A 23,332-nucleotide genomic window follows, 5' to 3' on the forward strand; every position below is an offset into this window, starting at 1 on the left:
AAAATTCCTGAAGAGAAGATGGAAAGATGCATTAACTACACGATCTGTGTTACTTGCCTACTATGTGCCAGGCACTGTTTTAAGCTACGGGGACTGAGTGGTGAGCAAGACAGACCCTGTTTATCTTGGAGCATGTATTCTGGACTGGGAGAGATTGACAGTAATCAAACTAAAGCAAACAAGAAAAATATTAGTGAGTGAGGAATCGGTGCTACACAAATGGTTAAACCTGGCCCTAACCGGTTGGGCCCAGAGCATCAGCCCCCGGGCTGAGGGGTCCGGGTTTGATTCCAGCCAATGGCACATACCTCGGTTGCAGGTTTGATCCTCAGCCCAGTTGGGGCACATGGAGGAGGCAACCAATCATATGTCTCTCTCACATCGATGTTTCTCTCTCTCCCTTCCACTCTCTCTGAAAAGCAATGGAAAAAATATCCTCGGGTGAGGCTTAAAAACAAAAAGAACGAAAAGAAACCTGAATGATGCGACGGAGAGGAACTGGGTGCCTTCTAAAGACTGGGTGACCTAGGAAAGCCTTTGTTATGTGATGCTTAAGCTGAGATCTGAAAAATAAGGAGGCACTAGCTGTGTGATGATCTAGGGAACAGCACCCCAGGCCGAGGGACAGCACAGGTGAGGCCTCAGGTGAGAAAAAGGTCGCAGAGCCTGGTGACTGGAGCAGGACAGGTGGGCGGTACACTTATACAAACTGAGGTCAGATCTGAGGAGGGGTCAGATCCCTAGGGCTTTAAATGCCAAGATCATCACAGGTAAAGGACCACCCTTCCCAATATATATTAAGAATTCTTAGAAATTGAGAAGGTAAAGGACAACAGCCCAATAGAAAAACAGGCAAAGTGCAGAACGATTTACAGAAGGAGAACAATAGGTGACCCTTATACATATAAAAAGATATACAACTTCCTTTATCATAAGAAAATTTCAAGTTAAAAATTACACTGAGACACCATTTTATTCATTAGATCAGCAAAAATACCAGAACTGGATAGTACACTCAGCTGGCGCCGCTGTGGGAAAACAGGCATTGTTGATAGGAGCACAACATGGTACAACTTCAATAGGGTACATTTGGTAATGTTTATCAGAAATTTAAACATGTTTATTCTTTGGTCTGGAAATCCTTTTCCTGGAGCTTTATCCTTGAGATATGCTTGCACACAAACCAAAGAACCTACATATGAGGCGACTCATTGTACCTTGTTTAGAACAGCAAGAGATAGAAACAAACCAAGTGTGCACTGAAAAGGGGCAGGATAAACAGATTATGTGTCCCCACAGTAAAACCTTACGTGGCTATCAAAAGGAATGAGGCACTGCCTTATATTCTGATATGGAAACAAAATATATTAGGTGAGAAAAGAAAATGCAGAACATGTATAGTGTGTTACCATGGTGTATATAAGGAAGGATAAAAGAAGAAGAGGTTCTTATTTGCTTGCATTTACTTTAAGAAACACGACAAACTTGTAAAAGTGATTATGGGGAGAATCAAATGGGTAGACACAGAGTAGGAGCAAGACTTACTAATATATACTTTTTTGTATCATTTAAAATTTCAAATCATGTGAATTGTATTTTTAGTTAAAAGATAAAAAAGATAAAGATAAGAATGAATAAATAAGAAAACCTACCGACTGAGCTAAGAACAAAGGCCTTGATAAAGAATTTGGAATTTATTCCAAGCGTGATGGGAAGTCAGAGCTTTAAACAGGGATTGACGGGATCTAGCGTGTTTAAAGAGAGCAGGGAACAAATTGTAGTGAGACAAAAAGGATGCGAAGTCTGCTGGGCGTGTTGGTTTACTTCAGAGATGCGGATGACTTGGGCTAGGATGAGGTGGTGCGCACGGGGAGAAGCAGAATATATTTTGGAAGTGAAGCCAAAAAGACTTGTTGATAGATCGGCTGTGAGGGCTGTGAGAAAATAGCAGTTTTGTGCTTTGAGCAATGGGGTGGATGGTGGTGCAACCAGAGGTCAGAAAGTGATAAAATAACTTATGGACAGCGCGGTTCATAACATTTTATGGAGAAGATTGCATATCAGCACAGCTGTGAAGGACATCAGGATCTGAGGAGATGCTGAGAAGGCAGTGCAGATGGAGAGGAGGGAATGGAGCAGGCAGGGGGCACAGGGACAGGGGCAACGGGGTGACTCCGCCCTTCAAAGCGGGTCTCTCTCCTGCTACTTTTTTTTTTTTTTTTAAATATATCTTTATTGACTTCAGAGAGAGGAAAGGAGAGGGAGAGAGAGAGAGAAACATCAATGATGAGTCATTGATCGAGCCTGCAACCCGGGCATGTGCCCTGACCGGGAATCAAACCCTGATCGCCTGGATCCTAGGTCGACGCTCAACCACTGAGCCACACCCTGCCGGGCTCCTGCTACTTCTGTTTTTCTCCACTGCAGCTCATTTAGACTCCCAGGCATGAAATGACTTAAAACCAGCTCCTCCATTTCCATTACATGCTTCTTTTAACTGCTTCCTACACTTCCTGTGACTGTTTCCTTGTAGTAACTGAAGAGTTTCTATCACGCACATTGGCATTCTGAGAAATATAGTAAAAGGGAAAAATCAACCAGTCAAAATGAGGGCTGTCTAGCTGTTTTTAAGATTTGTGGCTTTTTCCTTTGTTGGCGTTGTGAAGATTAATAAACAGAAACTTTATTTAAATTAGAGATGGGAAGGCCTGTAGGGGGAGCTCTCACACCCTCCCCTCAGTGTCAATTGCCCCAAACAGGAAGAGCAGCACCTTCCATCTCCAACAGGTAGATGTTTCTCTACTCTACTGCTTCAGCAAGAAGGAACAATTTCTCCCCAACCACTCAGTCAAAGTCTTTTACAACTCAGCCCATGAGAAGCCACTACACTTCAAACTCCCAGTTTTCTCCAATGGGCTCTTTGTTTATGACAGCCCCTCTGAATTCCCCCTTTTCTCTATAAAACAACTTTCCTCTCCTTTGTTCGCTGGATCTGCGCATGGTTTGCCATTAGACTGCATGTCCCTAATTGCAATTCTTTGTTGTTCCTGAATGAACTCATTTTGTTGGAGAAATATCTGGCTATTTGTTTGGGGTCAATAGCACAATAATTGAATTATGTTCTCTTGGAACTGTAATAGAGTGGCAAAGAATGGTGAATTTCCCTAGAGCCCAGGTTGGATGCTCCAACAGATACTTCTATTTTTAAGGCTAACTTGAAGGCTAAGAAGCTTTTTGTTTTTACCTCTCCTCTCCACTTAAGAAAACAGTTAATAACTAGACTCTTCAATAGAGACACTCTTCTGCAGATGCTGTTCTTATATTGAGAGAGTAGTGGCCCCAAGAGTTTGTGTTCCTGATGAAGATACTTGAAGGTCTGGTTTCCACTTAGATTGTTATTATCTGGGTTGAGTTTTAACAGCAATAATCCAGTTTTCTCCCTTCCCACCCTTCCCCTCTAGTAAACAGAATCCATGTGTTTTGCCCCTTTTAAAATTCAGCATTATTTCAACACTTTTGTCAAAAGCACTGTGTTCTGTGCAGGAACTATGTCATAGGCAGTTTATAAACTGGACAAGTAACAGACCAGCAAAAGCTGCTCCACCCAAGTGACTTATGAAGATGGTCAACTCTGGATCTTTGATTGGTCAAATAAAAGGAACCAAGCTGGGTTTTAAAACTGAGAAATTTTTGTTCTCCTTGCCCATCCTTCTTGTCCAGATGGTGTACAGGGGTTTATAAATGGATCATGAGATCTGGAGCTTCTGAGCCAAAAGAAATATTGAGAACATGTTAATTTAAAAAAAAGAAAATGGCTGAGATGTAAGTGTGTGTGTGTGTGTGTGTGTGTGCGCGCGCGCGTGTACTCTCAACCCTCATTTCTTTTTAAGTCAAGGTAGGGTTCATTTCAGCATGTAGTTCTACTTGGAAGTCCTTTCCTTTTTTTTTTTTAAATAAAATCTCAGACACAGTAAATGGAGAGGTCATTAAAAATGAATTCAAGTTGTGATCTTCTGAGGAAGGGGAGGTGAGGTCATTTGATCTTTATTTTAAGTGTATAATCAAATCTGCATAAAGCATAAAGTGTTCAGTTCCTCTGAAAAAGTTGAGATTGAAATTTAGACACAAAGGCAGCAAATACGCCCAAGCTCAAACTTTAGATTATCAATGACATCTATAGAATTTAAACCGGCCACTTGCCCATTTTCAAACACCTTGTGTTAGGGAAGCACAATGCTCTAGATTTGACTTGCTTTGAAACAAAGATGTCGACAATCACATATCTCACAAAGTGTACCCCCAATCCATACCTCCAGCACCCACCCAGCACCACACATAGTCATATCAACACTACTGACTATCCTCCCCATGCTGTACCCTACATCCCCATGACTATTGGGGGGATGGCATTTGTGAGCTATGTGATTATCTGGACACTGTGCTGTACACCTGAAACCAATACAAAATACTGTTGAAGGTAAACTGTAATTGAATAAAAAAAGATGTTGACATTTTCCTTGAAAATGGCATTTGGCAATATTACTTCACTTTACAGAATTATAACATTTACAAGTACTAAAGAAATCAAAACTTTACAAATGCTGTTTGCTTAGCTAATATTAATTTTCCTATAAACTTTTATGGGGAGGAGAGGAGAGGAGAAATAGTAGGAAATCACCATGCAAATCAACAATTTCTTAGTCTGCTCAGGCTGCTACACCATACCATAGACTGGGTGGCGTAAGCAACAAACATTTATTCTCACAGTTCTGGAGACTTCAAGTCCAAGATCAAGGCCCCGGCAGATCTGACATCTGATGAGAGCCCCCTTCCTGGCTTATCGAAGGCTGTCTTCTCCTTATATCTAAGGCCTCTCCCTGTCTCTTCGTATAAGGGTACTAATCCCATCATGAGGGCTCCACCTTCAGGACCTAATTACCTCCCAAAGGCCCTTCTCAAATAGCTTCACTCTGGGGGTTAGGTCTTCAACTTATCGACTTTGAGAGGATGCAAACATTAAATCCAAAGCATTCCGCCCCTGGCCCACCTAATCCATGTCCTTCTCACATGCCTAATACGCTCATTTCATCCCAACAGTCCACGGTCTTAACTCATTCCAGCATCAACTTGAAAGCCCGTCTCACTTAAATATCATCTAAAGCAGATATGACTGAAAATTAAGGAAGGTATGATTCATCCTGAGGCAAAATTGCTCTCCAACTGTGAACTTATGAAACCAAACAAGTTATACGTTTCCAAAATACAATGGCGAGACAGGACTAGGATAGACATTCTGAAGGGTAGCAGAATATGTCACCCCAAAGTACGCCTGCAGGGGTTCAGGACGTGCTACCCCAAAATATGTTGCTTTGGTATATTGATTATTTTAAGCTGTAGGCACTTGAAAAACAGCAAATTCAGGAATAGGCTTTCTCTGAACTCTCCTTATCTGCCTAAAGGCAGATCCTCCAAAAGGAACTTAATTGTCATAAATCCTTCCCCTGGGAGTTTTACCAACCAAGGAGGATTGACTCATCACAGGATAGAAGACTAGAAATAGACACCACACCCAAACTTCATCACAAACTACCACACCTCCCAACTATTCTTCTAAGGGCCAGTTCATCTTTCCTAAAAATAATTTACTCTGCCCTAAAACGCCTACACCCCCTTCCCTTCCCCTGTTGAGATGGTATTTAATGCTAAATGCTAAGGCCATCTCCTTGGGTATCTACCATGTATGCATGAGGTATACATGTTAATAAACTTGTTTGTTTTTCCTCCTGTTAATATCTTTTATTACAGGGGGTCGCGGCTAAGAAAATTATTTTTCTCCCTCACAATTCCCATTTCAAAAGGGCGAAAGGAAAGAAGGAAGGGGGTGATGTGTTCCAAGCAAGTCCAAAACCTAGCAAGACAAACGCAAGGCTTGAGGACGCTCTTTGGCTCGACGCTCTGCCGTCCAGGGCCTCCCCCATGCCCAGTCATGTTGAACCATGAGAAGTTTGGGGAAGACCTGACACTAATCAAATTTTTGCTTTTCAGACAACTTTTTCTCTAAATTTTTTTAAATAACGGGAAAAAAATCAGATTTTTTTTTTACAATGAAAATTAGACAGTATATCATTGAATCCTTTATGAACCTAATGAAAATTATGAATAGTTGTCATGTTAAGATCCCAGTGAATGAAATCTACTTCTGGTTGCTCTATCCATCTGTTTGAGTAATCTATTTTAATCTCCCTATGCTACTACTTTACTATTTTTATTATAAACTTTTATATTAAATTTTAATATCTGCTAAGGCCAAATGACCCTCACCATTCTTTTTCAAAATTTTACTTCAGTGGGAAATGGATAAAGTTTTAAATAAATGCTTCAGGTAGAACTGAATAATCATCTGGAAAAAACAAAAAGCAAGAATAGACCCCTACCTTCAACCTATCCTAAAAATATGGAATAAAGATTTACATTTTTTAAATAAATTAATAAAAGCATTAGTATATATCTAAAGAGACTCTAAACAAAACAGGAAACCCAGCAGCTAAAAGGAAAAAATAAACATATTCAACTACATAAAATTAAACATTTTATATTGGCAATATCCATTATAAACAGAATGAATTAAAAGACGATCATGGATTAGGAAAATATTCGACATGCATTACATGTGATATATCATATCACTAATATGGAAATTATTAAGAAATATGCACTCAATAAAAAAATAGGCAAAGTAAATGGAAATGTACAGAAAGTCCTGGAAAAGACCAATGACTATATAATAATAATTTAAAACTCACTGGTAATGAGGATAATACAAATTCAAATAATGATATAATTTTTCAACCATCCGATGGGCAAAATTTAAAACACGTAATGCTGGTAATAATAGTAGATGCTATTTGTGAAGTGATTAGTGTATCCTAAACACTTTATATGGATTATCTCATTTAATATTCATGGCAATGCTAAGAAGTAAATTTTTTAAAATTTTTGTTTATTGATTAGAGAGAGAGAGGAAGGGAGAGAAAGAGAGAGAGAGATTTGTAGTTCCACTTAACTGATGCATTCATTGGTTGCTTCTTGACTGGGGACGTAACCCAAAACACTGCAGTGTTAGGTGGACACTCTCACTAAGTGAACCATCCAGCCAGGGCCAAGAAGTAGATTATTTTAAAGAAATAGTTCAGAAATAGTTCAGCCTGCAAATGGCAGAACCAAGTTTCAAACCCAGGCAGCCTGCTGCCCAGGGCCAAGCTCTGTTTCAGTGGCCCAGTGCTGATGGGGAGGCCTGCAGCAGTGTGGTTTGCTACACCCTTCAGAGAAAGGAACGTAGTAATAGAGGTTGCCATAATATTTAAATGCTCATTCCCTTTGACCCGCCATCCCCAAAATGAAAGAACCACCATGATCCTGGCATTACCGATTTTCTGACTACTTGGTAGAACTTCATTGTAAAACCATCTGAGTTTGGCAATGGTTTTTTTGGTTTGGTTTTGTTTTTTTACATTGTTTTCTGTTTCATTGTAAGTTGTAAACCACCAATTTTCTTTATGGTTAAATGTACTTTTGATTTTCTGTTGCACCTTGAATTGGTTCCGGCAAACTATTTTTTCCAGGAAATTGTCTGTCATATACTAAGTTTCAAAATCAGAAAAGTTTTAAGCGTCTCTCAGTTCCCAGTCCCATCCCCCCGTTTCTGTCTTCCTGGTGACCCTGGCACTGGGACTCAGCAGACTGCTCCCAGCTTCAAGTTCAGATAATCCCCAGCCCGAGGGAGGTAATTCCTCCTAGTTTATTAACTCAGTTATCTCAGTGTCCTCTTTTCACTTTTCTACCATCTCCTAATTTGTTAAAATACCCAGTGTGGTTTCTGTTCACCCAGCAGGGCTCTGATGGACACATCACCCACGTAGTCTGCGCTCAAACTTATTAGAATAAAGTTGTTTTTGGAGGTCCCTTGCTTATTAACATCTCCGTGGTATGTCTTGTGGTCCTCTTTTCATTCCTAAAACATGCATGTGTTTATTTTTACTTAATTTTTGTCTATCTCTTGTAGGCTTTTAAAGTAGTAAGTAGTTTTTGGCATTTTTTCCTAACTTGCTCTATTAGATACACTTTCATTTCCAATCTTTTTTTTTTCCAGTATAAGCATTTTACAGCTATAAATTTCTCATAAATTACTACTTTGCTGCATGTTTGAATTTAGAATTCTCATTATTTTTCAAGTCTATTTTTTAATTTCTATTATGAATACTTCTTTGAACAATACATTATTTAGAAGTGTTTTAAAATTCTCAAATGTATTGAATATTTTTAAATTATCCTTTCTGATTTTGAAACTACTTGCATTGTGATTAAAGAACTTGATCAGTATCATCACGTTCTGTGAAATTTGCTGAGCATTCCATTATGGTCTAGTAGTGGTCAATTTTTATAAATATTCCATCAAAATTCTCATATTTGGGGATGCAGGACTCCACGTATGCCCATTAGTTCAGCTTAATTGCATTGTTCAAATCTTCTATTCCAAACTTTTTTTTTAAAAAAAATATATCTTTATTCATTTCAGAGAGAGGAAGGGAAGGGAGAGAGATAGAAACATCAATGATGAGAGTCATTGATGGGCTGCCTCCTGCACACCCCCAACTGGGGATGGAGCCCACAACCTGGGCATGTGCCCTGACCAGGAATCAAACAGGGATCTCCTGGATCCTAGGTCGATGCTCAGCCACTGAGCCATGCCCAGCTGGGCTCCAAATCTTTTTGATTTGTCAGCTTCTGAGAGTAATATATTAAAATCCTCTTATGATTTGAAGATGATGAATTTGTCAGTTTCTCTTTGTGACACTGTCACTTTTTTTCCTTTAAAGCATTAGAATGCAAGGACCTATATTCAAGAATATTATCTGCAGCAGAGTATCTTGGCAAAAACCTGAAAATAACACCTCTAAATGTCTGTCACTAGTGAATTGGCTAAATTCACTGTATGAAATATTATACAGCTATTAAAAACCATGAATTTATTCTGTATTTATTAATCTAGAGAGAAGTCCATGTTAAGTGAAAAAGGCAAGTTTCAGAGTATGTATATTGTGATCCCATTTTAGTAAACAAAACAAAAATTTCTCTATTTGTGAACACATGTTTTGTATGTTTGAGTTAGAAAAAAAGGCTGTTAACATCAGTTCTTCCAGGGAAGTGACTGAAGGGGGTGGGAAAGAGCATTAACAAATAACTTTGTTTCATTTTGCCTCCTACAATGCCATATTTTACTCTGGCAATTTAAGAAAAATCTAGTAAAATATTGATGATTGGCACTCATCTAATGAAACCTCATAGAAAATATGCCATGTGAAAAAAGCAAGTCACAAATATTATAATACGATCTTATTTATTATAGTGGCATATACATGTTGATATGAACATAAGGAAATGTCTGGGGGCACATACACTAAATCAGTGTTATCTCTAAGTGTGAGGATTACGGGGGATTTTTCACTGCCACCTATGTCTGGTTGTTTGTATGTATTTTTATACATATTAATTGTGTGTGCAAGAAAAACACTTTTTTTAGTAGATATAACTACAAAAAGGCTATGGACTCTCTCACCAAAGAAACCCAAAACAACAAAAAAGGCCCAGTTACATCAATACAAAATGTTACATATAATTTTATGTAGTTAACAGACTCTCTGAAGCCCCTTTAGGGATCGCCTAGGTTTCTGCTCCAGTAGACACAAGGAGAGTTTAATGGCAGAAAAATTAGTGGAACTGCCCATTTCTCCCTCTATCCTCTGTGAGAGGAGCTGGCTCCAAGTATAATCTTGGTACCGGAAAATGGCTGGACTCTCATCTGTAACAAGGATTCCAACCTCACTGCAGTGAGATGCTGTGGAAGCCCCTCACACTGTTCCTGCTGGGAGCACCTACCTGTGTGAGGTGTGAGGGGTGGTCAGCTGGCCCTGATACCTTTTCAGGTTTCTCTTTCTAACATCTACATTACTAATTCTTAGAGGGGAGAAGATAGGGATATAATAGTGCAATTTGAAAACATATATTCAATGTTATAATTTAACCTTTGATAGAAAAAATTTGTATTCATAACATAAATATATCTGATGAGCTCTAGAGAGGTGAGAGAAGTGCCTGGGAGGTAGGCAGAGTAGTCTCTTCAAACCGTGTGTAGGAGGTTGAATTTCATCCTGAAGGCAAATGGAGAAATTACCCAAAGGCTTTAATTGGGAAGTGACATGATTTGAGCCTCTCCAGGATTCCTCTGGCTGCACGGTGGAGAAAGAATTAGAGCGCAGCAAGCCGGGAGGCCAGCACACCGCTTAGGCTGTTGCAGTGATTCCACTCAAGAGGCAATGGGCCTTGAGTCTGGGCGACTGCCGTAGGAATAGAAATAACTGAGTGGTTTGGAGAAAGAGATATTCCAAAGGTGGAATAAACTTGGATTTATTCATTTGGGGGTGTGGGAGCCAAAGAGGAGCCGAGCTTGATTCCCAGGTTTCTGGCTTGGGCGGCTGGAAGGTGGTGGTGCCATATTGAGAGGATGGCACAAGGAGCGCTGGAGTATTTGAAGGGGATGAAAAGAGTCGATCCCAAGCACATGTTATTTCTCTTCCCTTGCCCCTAGGAGAGTGAATGAAAGCCCAGGAAAGGATTCCAAAGCTGACGCCCACTTTTAGGTCTCCTGCCATATTTTTCCGAGAAGAGCTTTTCCCTCCCCCTCTGGGCCGTCGCCCCTGCCCTCTGCTCTGTCTCGGGAGCCCCGGGTACCCTCCTAGCCCCTCCCCCGTTAGCACAGCTCGGTGCGAAGATACAGTCAGGAGGAAGTTCCAATGAGAAAGGGTTGCATCAGCCTGAGGGCAGAATTTAACATGACCAAACACGACATGTATTAATAATTGATATATATCTTTTTATTATGCACAAATAAAGTACTTAAAACTGTGGTTATCAAAACTATACATCTAAGCATGTTCACAAATTGCCAACACATTGAACAGAGGAAAGGCTACATACAACAGGGGCGTTCAAACTGGCCACAGGGATTTTAAGGGTACTCTTTTTACCCTCATAGGTGACGAAAAACAGCAACAAAATAAGGCTCATTCAGGAAAAACCAGAAGAGAGAAGTATTGTATTTGGAAACTGATAATAGACCTTTGTAGAAAAACATCTGTCAGTTTCATGAACAACCCCCAGCTAAAACAAACAGGGAAGAGAAAAAAAATCACACACACGATTCGCCCAACAAAATGTGCTCTGTTAACACAACCAGCAGTACAACCGTCATTCACACCATGAGGTAGTTACAGTAGGAAAAGACTGGCATGCGAGTGCGGGCACCCCCACGGGCTCACAGCCACGCCCGCTACAGAACACACACAGGAAATGGGTTTACAATCTTACTGCAGACAACGAAAAGGGCCATTTTTGTTGCGGTGGTGGTTCAGAAAATGCTATGGAAACAGCCTCGACAGAAGGGGTTTCTGACTTTAAAATACAGAGTAACAGCTGGTAAACCCCACATGGTGAAAAGCTACAGGATGTTACAGGACAATCTGCCTTGGAGCTTAGAGCATTTCAACAACATTAGCATCAAAAAAACAAAACAAAACGGCCTCTTCAAATTCAGGGTGTAGCCTGCAGAAGTAACAAAAGACAGCAGATAGAAGAGTTTAACTGGAATATAACAACAGTCTTATAGAAACTTGCAAAATGTGTTATAAAGTTGAGCTTGTATTTTGTATTAAAACTGTGAAGTCTGAAGCAATTGGAAATGCTGTAACAAGAGGCTAGGGAGAAAACACTATTTTTTTTAATGCTCATTTTAAAAGAAACATTTCAGAAATACTTAATGACATTCACTCTCCAATGAACACGGACCAAGTTGTATCAACATGGATTTCTTGATCTGAATAATACGTTTGACAATCAGACCCAAACAAATAAAAGTTGACTTTTTTCTTCTCTTTCTTTTAAAATCTTTTGGTTTTAATCTATAAATTTGTAAATTAATTTTAAATTACTTATAAAATCATTGGCAATGTAGCATCTCTCTAAAAAATATAAATTTAAATATATTACAAAAAATTTTAACCCTGTCCATCTAAAAATTGGATCTTTTAATATTTCTTAATAGCTAATTTTCTTTTTAACAGGATGGCAAGGGTGTTTTCTTTTTTGTTGTTTTTGTTTTTTTAAAGCAAAGAACTGATCAAAACAATTCACAGTAACTGAAATTAAACATTTCATATCGAGTAACTTTTTAAAAATCTAAAACACTTAAATATATCTTTATACACAATTTTTTTGTAGTAAAATATAGCTATAAGTGACTTAAAGACTCTAGTCTTCTTTGAAGACATCTTTAAACCTTTTTATACAAAGAATATGCTAAAACAATACATTCTGCTGAAGGTTAGGCAAAGCGCATTATTTTCAAACACAGGTAGCGTAATCTAGGGCCTCTACTCTGATACCCTTATGTTAAAAAAAGTCAACTAAAGGAAAAAAATTCTCTTAATCTTATATCTTCATTTGTATGTGGAAATATGCAAAATTTTCAATGTGCAACCTGGAAATCTTAGCCTTCAAGTTATTTCTTTTGGTTAAAATTGTCCTGATTGAATATCTATGCCTATCAAATCAATCGGAATATTACTCTACAATTGGGCAACCTTGTTTCCCTTGTAGACATTGCCCTTAGGTCTTGGGTGTCATCAACATTTCCTACTGAAGGTTCCATTCACAGAGAAACAGGCACAACAACAACTTCCTTACTATAAGGGCAGTGAGATTTGCTTCTGAATATTTTGGGGTAGAATCTAGTCTGTTCTATTTGTAGAATGTTGAGTTGTTTGGGGCGATTCTGGAAAAAGAATAATATTTGCAATGAAGCTATCCTCAGTAGCAAATGATTTGGCATGGAAATTTTCCTCTGGCTTCTGTTTTAACATAGAGGTATCAGTTGAGCTTATTTAAGCTGCAAAGTGGTATGATGTTATTCCATTTTCTTCCATTTTTCCACCTTAAATCCTTTTTGAGTCTGGGATATATTTAAGGCAAGAGAACTACATCAATCCAAGAGAGTGCCCTTTTCTCTATCTCAGCATTTTCTTGGCAGAATTGGTGACACTGTTCAAATAACAGGATCTGCCCTGCATTTGCATCTTACATGAGCTTGGTTTTTACAAAAGGGTCTATTCAAAAGGTGACATGTTCTCCCAAGTATATTTAAGAATAAGTTTCAACTCTAAAGGCATAGGACATTTTTAAAGGGGGAACTAATTTTTTCTTCTTTAACTGAGAAAATGAATGTGCCAGATGAATATTATGTACTTTTACTGGCATATATATCACCGAGCAAATTCCTCCTTAATTTTACAACTAATTTTTGCCCTTATACATTAATTTATCAGAACACAATGTAATAAATGGACACACATCTGCAGTTCCAGATTTTGTCCATTTTCAATTTCTATATGCCTATAGAGAAATATGAGATTTGCATTAAGACATTTTTGCAGTCGGTGTGCTGGGGTGGGAAGAGGGAGGAAGCTGAGAATGCAATCAGCATTGGTTTTGGCCCAGGGCACGAGAAAGGAATGTCCCCTCGATGTGTGTCAGGATGCAGTCCCTGAGGGCAGCACCTATTAAGCACACATGGCCCTCACAGGGTGTGGTAGCAAGGTGAGAAGTGTGCATCCAGAAGGTGCGAATTACACATGGAGGAATGCACTTAGAAAGTCTTGAAGCATTTGTTTTACATCTTGGTTCAGTTACAAAGGAATCTTTGGCCACATCTCACTGGTTCTGCTTACTATCTGGCTTATCCTTTTACCAGCTCCTGAAGTCTCGGTAAAACTCAGGGCCCCACGTTATAGATGTTCTTACCTGAACAAAGCAGCATTTAAAAAACTGGCATGTGTTTCACATTGAAAACCCCCAAACCTGTGAGAGGCTGGTGCAGAAGGCCACGACCTTAGCTTTCTCACACAGAAGTCCAGGGGTCACATTCAGAGTAGCCCTGGGCGGGGGGGTAAATACAACAGACGATGTTTACACTGAAATTCACTCTCCCTTTACAAAGGAACCACGATCAAGCCTTCCCGGAGCGTGGACCCCGCGCTGTCGGGCCGCGCCCTCGGCAGCGCCGGCTGGGCTAGGCCGTGCTGCTGCTGGAGCAGGGCGTGCTCTGCGTGCTGCCGATGCTGTGGGCCGCGCTGCTGTTCTCGGAGGCCGGCGGGGAGGTGGGGACCTGCTGCCTTCCTGCAGTCTCCCCTGCAGTCGGTAAAGAAAGGGGGCGAAGAAAGACACGTTATGCGTGTGTGCGTTCCCGAAAGACCATTTCTCCCTCTGCCATTGTATCTGCTGTTCTCAATCGTGGGCAGAAGCAACTAGACCTGAAGGCCTTACACCACACGGTTGTTCTGTCTGTTGGCGTTATTGTTTTTAAAGTCTCTTGCACGGGAAAGCGAGAACTGTTTTCTGGCTGACAGGCAGTTACAGTGGTTAATACCCCTGATGACTGAGGATGAATCCCCAGGATTTCAGTGCTTACAACTTTGGAAGAAACCTTTGCCACCTGGACTGTGTGATCCAACTGACCAGTACCTGTATTCAGGAGACACTGTCCATCTCCTCTCACCATAGGGTTTGGAAGGAGAGACCTTGAAACTGTAATAAGAAACCACTGACAGTTTGAGGACCCCTTTCTCAATGTGTTCAAAACAGAGGTGGCGAAGCCTAGGTTTCACCCTCGCCAAACAAGAGAGCCCTGTGCCCCAAGCACAGGACCTAAGAGCTGGAGGTGGAGGAGCCTACTCTCAGAAACATCTTTTGGGGAAAGAGTTCAGCTGTTCACACATGGGAACTGCAGCTGCCAGGACACACTCCCCCCATCCTGAGGCTCCCTGTAGGGTGCAGTGAGTATCTCCTAACATAGTAAACATCCCACTTTTCATTACATACCCCACTGCATTTCAGCTAAACTCATCCCTGTGCCAAATGTGCAGTGCTTTGCAGAGGGAGGAAACCCGGGGTCACACACATGGTTTGCATTTAGCACTGCAGAAGTCTCTAGAGTTAAGTTTTTTCTTCAGTGAAACTGGCCTCAGGGCAGCCCTCAGAAATGACTCTAGGTAGGAAAAGTGATCAAGGCTCTCCAATGACAAACACTGCTTTTTCTTGGAAAAGTCAGAGTGCAAATGTCATAGAGGACTGGTCAGCAGTCTCCCCCCAGCCCCCTCCCGTCTGTTTATGGAAGAGCCTCCTCTTTCCTGTCTCGCTGAAAATACACAGCTATCAGCTGAAAACACACGAGCAAAGGCTCTGCCCTCCAAGTACAGGAACTTAGCCTGTTACTGCCATTCCCTTCCAGGGGCCCCTCAAAAGCCTCCGCCAAAAAAGCAGTTCCGCACAAGGTAGAAGCAGCTCATGCCCCTGCGTCTGGTTAGAGCCTCCCCGCCCGTTTCAGGAACCCCGCAGCCACAACACACATTTTTGCATCCACCTCAGGGCATTTACAGTGCTTCTCACATATTTGGCCCTTGCTATAGTTCCTCTGATTATCTTTTCTTCTGGTATTGGTGGGATGGAGAGAAGGTAGGAGGTCAGTATTCCGTAGCAGCAGAAAAACACTGTATTTTCCCTCTTCTTTTTCTGGCAATCTATGCTTCTGACCCTCCCCAGTACCGCCCTCTACCCGTCCTGTGTGTATGTGATTAGAGGTGGGCAAGTTGGCCTCAATGACAGTGACTTTCTGCCACAAATTTACTTTCCCCACAGTGCAAGCTTTATTTCTAGAAAGAAATCAAATCTCTTAGTTATTCTGACGTACACTCCCCGCCACCAAAACTGAAAAACAAAGAAAAAAAACACCAAACATCCAGGGACCCAAACAACTCGTGATACACTTTAAAAATTCAGCCTTCTCACAATTCACATGTTCACCCACACCCAGCTGCCTCCTCATGTTATTAATTAGAAGGACGGATGTGGCTGTGTGAAGCATTCTAAATGTATATCTTCCCCATTTAAATAAAGGATGTATTAGAAAAGCAGGAGGTAAGACAACACTCCGACCGCCCCTTTTTGTTCACCTGGGCTTCATTTGCTCAGCCTGAGAGCAGTTCAAGCAAGGTGGCCTTGGCTCGCTACTGACAGTGGACGAGTGTGTCCCATCCAGAGTTCGACACGTGCCTGACTATTCAGTCACACTCAGGAAACGTGCCAGCACCACTCCCTGCCCAGGAAGTCTCAATACTTGCTTTCTGATGTCTATTTGCTGAATATAATTTGTTGCTATGTCAGTTTATTTTAATCAGTGCCCATTACAAAGGTCTTTCAACTTCCTGAGTTTTGGAAACTCTGTGCTGTTGATGCAAAGCACTGTCCAAAATGAAACCCACACAAAACAAAACAAAGAAGCCCCTTATACTCAAGATGGCAGGATACGTTTCATCAAGGTGCATACGTCAATTTAACCTAATAATCCACTGACCTGGGCCGACAGTGTGCCAAGGGGAATCTGCCTGTGAATCTGCTTGGAAATGTTGAAAAGACCATCTTTAGACGACCCCTTCTACCTCTGTGACTATTTTCACATCTAAGACATGACATTTCTCAATAGAACCAAGTTGTGAAAAACTTGTACCTTTTGAGAAATTACAAAAAAAGGCTTTTTTGTTGTCAGATGGAAGTGGTTCTACACAAAAAGTTGCCATGAGAAGAGAAGTTTAATGTGCAGATGCTTCTGTTTAAAAAATGAAAAAAACCCTGGGTGACCTCTGACTTCTTGGAGCACTGACTTTCTCTAAAATATCCCTTGCGTGACAAATACAATCAGCCTCCTTCTGGAGATGGGCAGGGAGGGCCTCAGGGTTAGGCAGAATAGGCCCACTCAATGCAAGGGGTTTAAGGACAGCGTCTTGCTCGCAAATACCAAACTTGGCCATTGGAGATGTCTTCAGTGTTCATGTTTTGTTCCTAAAATCTCAACCACATTGAGGAAGACAGGCTTGGAGAACAGGGAGTAAGTAGAGGAAAGAGGCGTTTGGTGCATGGGGTACTCAGAAGGAGGGTGTGTTAGGACAAAGTTTAATTCTACCCAGCTCTGTGGCTGAGCCTACATATTGCCAGAGAAGCTTTCAGAAACAGAAAAAAAAATTTTTTTAAGGGATAATCTGTTTTATTTCTTTAGCTTGGCATGGAGTTGTCTGGATCTGATTTCTTGCCACCTCTTTGGCGGTCTAACTTTACAACTGGGTCCTTCCTTATCTTTAAGACTTTCAGCATGGCAGATCCTGGGGAAGAAACTTGATTTAAGAAAGATGTCATTCACATGGGGAGGCTCTCTGGGGAAACCACAGACTGGAAGAATTTTAGAGAAAGGTGAGAGGCATCTTGATTATTTAGCCCTTTCAAAGGAGACTATTTGCAAATATTGCCCATGGAGGATAATTACAAAGAGGAACAGATAGCTGATCTTTTTCTCCCTTGAGGGCAGAAAATGAGGAAATGAGTTTAAATGGCAGGGTGATAGGGATTTGGGTCACGCAGAAAAGAACTTGTTGATTCCGAGGATCTGTTAGTTATAGGGGGAATGTATGGAATTTCTTCCTTGGGAGATACTTAAGCATTGGATTGAAAACCATATGCCTGGGGTGATTTAGATTTAACATTACTTGATGCTGGAAAGAAGACAGAGTATTTTCCTCAAGGTCTATGTGTTGATTGCAATTCCGTACCAATTAATATCTTAATCTCTTGGTATCTTAATTGTAATTATTTCACAAACCCACTCCTGTAAGGAGAGTGAACTAGACTACCCTTGGTTTAGAGACATTTTCAATCACTATTTATCAATTTCAAAAATTGTCCCACCCCACTCTCCAAGCTCGAAGACCTTCTCTTGCAGCCAAGACTCAGCAGGAAGGGCGGATTAGATGTTGCTATAAGTTATGGGGAAAAGGAGAAATGTTCCAAGGCAGGAATTAAAATCTTTCTCCATGGCCTGCCTACCACTTTCTGTCTATATTCCTGCAGCATAGCCAACCTGTGTGCATCTACACTTGGGTTTTCAGTGGGTATCTCACTTTAACGTACCCTGAGCCCTTGGGTGAAGAGCATACCCTGCCTTTGCAGTCACACCACAGTGTTCCCATCTGTTCCAGCTGCATTTTCCTGATCCTCAGACTTAGTCTCTTGCCTCTTACTTAGTCACATGTTAGCCTATCTCTTGCTGTTTCTCTCTTCACCTGGACAGAGGTGGGAGCTTGGAGAAACTTCAGCTCTCTAAAAACATCTGAAACCTCCAGAGATGCTCCTAATTAAAAGCTCTTAATAACCTGACTCAGGTAGACCTGAGTAACCTGACCTGGGCATGTGCTTCAAGAACACACGGTCTGTTCCACTGAGGATTGCTGAGTAGAAGCCTGAGGGACTGGAATAGGCACACCGAATTCAAGATCCCAGAATTTCATTCTGCTCTGTGAAACACAGTATTCCTTCCACTCAGATTTTTTTTCTGCCTACACATCTAAGCAACCTTAAATATCTTATATTTTTGTAAGGCTTTGGATCTCAGAAAGCTTTTCACGTGCACTCTCACCTTCAATAAGCCTGTGGAGTTGGGATCATCTCCATGTTTACTAAAGGGAAACATAATTAATATACCTGGATTAGGTTGTGCAGACACAGACAGAGGGCGGCCTACCCTGTCCCCCACCCCCTTTCCCTTTGCCTTCTCTTGTTCCTTCTCTTATTATCATCAAACTTTGAGTGCATCCTGTTCAGGGGCACAAAGGCAAGTTTCAAGTAAAGATAAATTATAACAACAACTAACCCATCCCTTACAGAGTTTTCCCTGCAAAAGGGAGGTCTTTTAGCTTGGAAAATGGGGAGGGCTAATTTTTGAAATCAATAAAAAGTGACTGAAAACTTCTCTAAACTAAAGGAGTGAGCTTATGAAACAATTACAATTAGGATATCAAGAGATCAAGACATTAATTGGTATAAAATTGCAACCAACATAGGTCTAGAGGAAAAATCTCACCAAAATGAAAATTTACAGATTTTTATTTCTATTTATTTACTTACTTATTTACTTACACTTAAACTGTTTTTATGTGTATAATTCAGTGACATTAAGAACATTTGCAATGTTGAACAGCCATCACCATTATTTAATTTCCATCATCTCAAACAGAAACTCTGTACCCATTAAACAATAAACTCATTCCCTTCGCCCCTCAGCCCTTGTAACCTCTATTCTACTTTTCTGTCTCATAAATGTGTCTACTCTAGGTATCTCATAAATGAAATCATCCAGTATTTGTCGTTTTTTTCACTTAGCGTATGTCCTCAAGGTTATCTTCATTATAGCACGTTTAGAATTTCATTCCTTTTAAAGGCTGAATAATATTTTAGTGCATGTGCAGTATATACTACATTTTGTTTATACAATCACCTACTGGACATTCGGGCCGGATTCTTTACATCTTTTGATTATTCTGAATAATGCTGCTATGAACACGGGAGTGCAGGTACCTGCTTGAGTTCCCGCTTTTAGTTCTTCGGGGTGTATATTTAGAAGCGGAATTGCTGGATCATATGGTAATACTACATTTAACTTTTGAGTAACTGTCAAACTGTTTTCTACAGTGGCTGCGACATTTTACATTCCCACCAGACATGCACAAGGGTTCCCATTTCTCCACATTCATGTCAACATTTGTTATTTTCTGTGTTTTTTTTTTTTATATTAGCCATCTGAATCAGTATGAAGTAGGTATCCTCATAGTTTGAGCTGCATTTCCTTAATAATTAGTGATGCTGAGCTTCTTTTAATGTGCTTATTGGCCATTTGTACATTTTCTTTGGAGAAATGTTTATTCAAGTCCTTTGCCCATTTTTGAACTGGGCTGTTTGTTTTCCTGTTGTTGAATTGTAGGAGTTCTTTGTATGTTCTGGATATTAACCCTTTATCAGATATATGATTTGCAAATATTTCTCTCATTCTGTGGATTTTCTCATTCTTTTTTTAAAAATTTATCTTTATTGTTGAGGGTATTTCTCTCTTATTTGATGTTTCTCTCTCTTTTCCTTCCTCTCTCCCGAAAATCAATAAAAACATATTTAAAAAAAGAAATTTAGGGGTGGAGGAGCATAACTTGAAAACAAGAATCTTTGTTTCACCATTTTTGTTTGTTTACAATTCATGAAAATATATTTTGAAATTTTAAATAACTTTATAGAAAGAAGTGAGACTTTTATGTTTATCAAAGAGGACATGGTATGAATTTTTAAAAGGTTGAGAAATTTTGGATTAAACCATTGGTTAGGGACTCTGGTGGGCAGTGCTCAGCACCTTGGCAGATGTGGTAATGAAATCTTGGCTTCCCTTTTCACTTCCTGCCCATTTATATTTCTATACTGAAGTCTTTAGCATTGGGGGAATACTTTATATTTCCAGTTTGTCTACATTACCTTCCTTTAATTAAACCCAAACCACAAAATAGCTTTATTAGAAGCTAAACTTCACCAACATCTCAATTGCAATTAACATAAGTAGTTTAAACATCCCTTTTCCTAAAACTGTTTAAAGCAAATTACATTTTTGCAAAACCTACTTTATGCCGAATACGTAAATGTGAAAATAGGGGGAATGAACTTTCTCTCTCTTTCACCCATTATTTCATCCATTCATCCATGCAACGGAACACTGAGAGTCTGCAGTGGGGCAGGCACCCGGGATGTGCACCAACCAACTACTACTCAACAGTCACACTAACCTGTGTGAGAATAGATGTACCACAAGGCCCCCGTCAGGAGCGCTCCAATCACAAATGCTGCAAACGCAATGCCCATCACGGTGATGGTGTCCAGACCATGGAAAACTGCTGAGGAAGGGAAACCAATACACACTTTAAGTTAGTCTGCATCATATGTTGAAATTTTATATTTGTTTTACAAGCACTGTCACAAAAGCTGAGCACCGACTGATAAAATCTGAGGATAAAATGAGGATTCCAACAAAATATATTGTATTTATACCTTGCAATTATTTTCTCAGAAGAAAAATGGTCAGCTTTCCAAGATATCCTCAATATGCAATTATTTTGAGCAACAAACATATTTAAAACAAAAATCAGATTGGTAAACTCTGCAAAACCTTAAGTCTATGGTTCATGGTCTCAGTCTGAGGACCTACTATTTGAATGGAAAAGAGGCTTGAAAATTCAGAGGTTAAGATGCTCTGGAAAATAAGGTGACTATCCATTATCAAAATCTGACTCACTGCTTTTTACTCATTGAACACTTCCAACAATGAGACACTGCACAGAAAACACACTTCAGGTACTTTACAAACATATTTTCATGCACATTTCAAAGAAGCAAAGATAACGGTTAGAAAGGGGTGAAGAAGAGAAAACGTAAAATAAAGACAAACTATTCCTGCGGGTTACAACATTTCACTGATATCCTCATAGTAAACCCTCAATCTTAACAGCTACATATTGTGTCATTTAAAATAACCTACTTTTTAACACTTTTTCAACCATGATCTTTCTATGAGGGGAACGGAAATACCTCTCAGTGGGGAGTGATGTCAGTTTTGTGGTCAGCAAAACATAAAAATAGAACCAATTGTTTCTCTGTTTGGCAAAGGTTTTTATATTTGAAATTAACTCCAGGCCCCAGAAATAGAACATTTCCTTTCATTTAAGAGAACTACCTTCTTTGAATCACTTGTAAAAAGTTAAAATCAGTTTTCAAGGGAGAGGAGTTTTCAGTAGAATAGAGATGTCTAAGGTCTCTGCTTCTATACTATTAATTTAAGCTCTAGGCTCTCCCCATTATTTCAGTACTGTTTCTATGTTCCTCTGCAGTCAGAAGCGACTCCAGGTGATCTCTATATAAATTAAATCTCTGCCTTTCAACTCACTTCAGTGTAAAAGATCCAGCTGTAGACAAATGTGACCCTTGAGCAGCTCCAGAAAAGGTGCAGGAAAAGTATGTCATGCTGGAGAAGATTTTGGAAGGATCCAAATTCAAAGTTCTGGTCCCTACTTGTCTAGCCAGAACCCTCTGGTGTTCATTTAACTTCTGAAAAATGGGGATAACCCTACTTCACCTCCTGAAGGCAGGGCGTGAACGAAAGGAGTTTGTGAAAGGGTTGGGGATCCCCTAGAAGGAGTAAGAAAAGGGAAGAACTCTCTGGAGGCTAAGATGAACCAAGCCACCTAATTTAATCTAGTTTGCAGAACAGATGTTAAAAGATGACTTGTCTTTTTATGCCTACAGATTAAAAGTTTTTAGTGAAAACATTCTAAAATTCTAAAGATGGAGATGTCACTTAGGAAAACCAGACTAGGTAAGTATGAGAGCATGTGTCCATATGCGTCTCTTTCTGGGTCCGTGATACTATTCCATGATATTGTTACAGAAATACACTCACTTAACAGAATGGCTTAAGGAATTCTCCAGACTGACACTTCATGCATATATGATGGAGTCAGACACAGAGACTAATTTGGAGAGTTTTAGGGAAGGAAAAAGAGCACAGATTCTTCTCACAAGGCAGCATCATCTACAAGAGCTCTGGGTGTACAGCCAGAAAACCCAGGTTCTAGTCCTCCCTCCGTCTTAATTACAACCATGGGCAAGTTACTTAACTGTTTCTGGATCAGAGTTTTCTTCCCTATAAAGTTATGAAATTGGCCCAGATAATTTCCAATGCATCATTTTGTAGTAGTTGGTGTCTCTCTTTCTCTTTTTTTTTTACAAGTCATCTCCCCCAACACCCCTTGGACTAGAGATTGTCTTGAAGGGACAACTAGTTGCCTCGGCTCTACTTCTCTGAGCAGGTAAACACTGTTGATGCCAGGTAAAGCAAACCACTCCCACAGCAGTACGTGAATGCTTTCAGATCACAACTGATGTAAGTACGCAAATAACAAACTTCTCTCTCTAAACCCAAGAAAGTTACCACCTTTCCATTAAGGTCATACACGCCAACGGGTCAGCAAGTTCTTATTTAAAAGTAGCAAAGGTACAGAGGGAAAAAGAGAGGAGAATGAAATAAGGACAGAGGAAAGGAAAAAGAAAGTATGAGAAAAAAAGCAGGGAGGGAGAGTAAGAGCAAAGTCTCCTTATCAGAACTCAAAGTTTGGCAAATGCCCCATAGCCAACTCATTCTTATAAAAGCCCAGGAGGCTCTATTTCGAAATAGTTGCATGAAGACTTACGTGGAGAAACTGGACTCGGTTCCTTAACGCTTGGACCTGTTTCTGAAACAAAAACATAAATCACG

At 40.1% G+C, this 23,332-nt stretch overlaps 1 protein-coding gene across 2 annotated transcripts in view; it reads right to left on the reverse strand.

The window, feature by feature from the left end:
- Positions 1-10,907: 10,907 nt before the first annotated feature.
- Positions 10,908-23,332, reverse strand: part of TGFBR3 (transforming growth factor beta receptor 3) — a 183,838-nt gene continuing 171,413 nt past the window's right edge. The window contains exons 15-17 of one of the 2 annotated variants that reach the window (XM_087820584.1): positions 23,268-23,309; positions 20,811-20,915; positions 10,908-14,298 (exon numbers count right to left, since the gene is read on the reverse strand). In XM_087820584.1, the coding sequence (XP_087676710.1) occupies positions 14,180-14,298; positions 20,811-20,915; positions 23,268-23,309 (266 nt within the window). In that variant the 3' untranslated portion in view covers positions 10,908-14,179. Of the gene's footprint in view, positions 14,299-20,810; positions 20,919-23,267; positions 23,310-23,332 lie in introns of both variants that reach the window. The other variant, XM_087820583.1, reaches the window with a different exon arrangement.

This window comes from Miniopterus natalensis, chromosome 9, assembly GCF_054644295.1.
Source record: "Miniopterus natalensis isolate mMinNat1 chromosome 9, mMinNat1.hap1, whole genome shotgun sequence".
NCBI lineage: Eukaryota > Metazoa > Chordata > Mammalia > Chiroptera > Miniopteridae > Miniopterus > Miniopterus natalensis.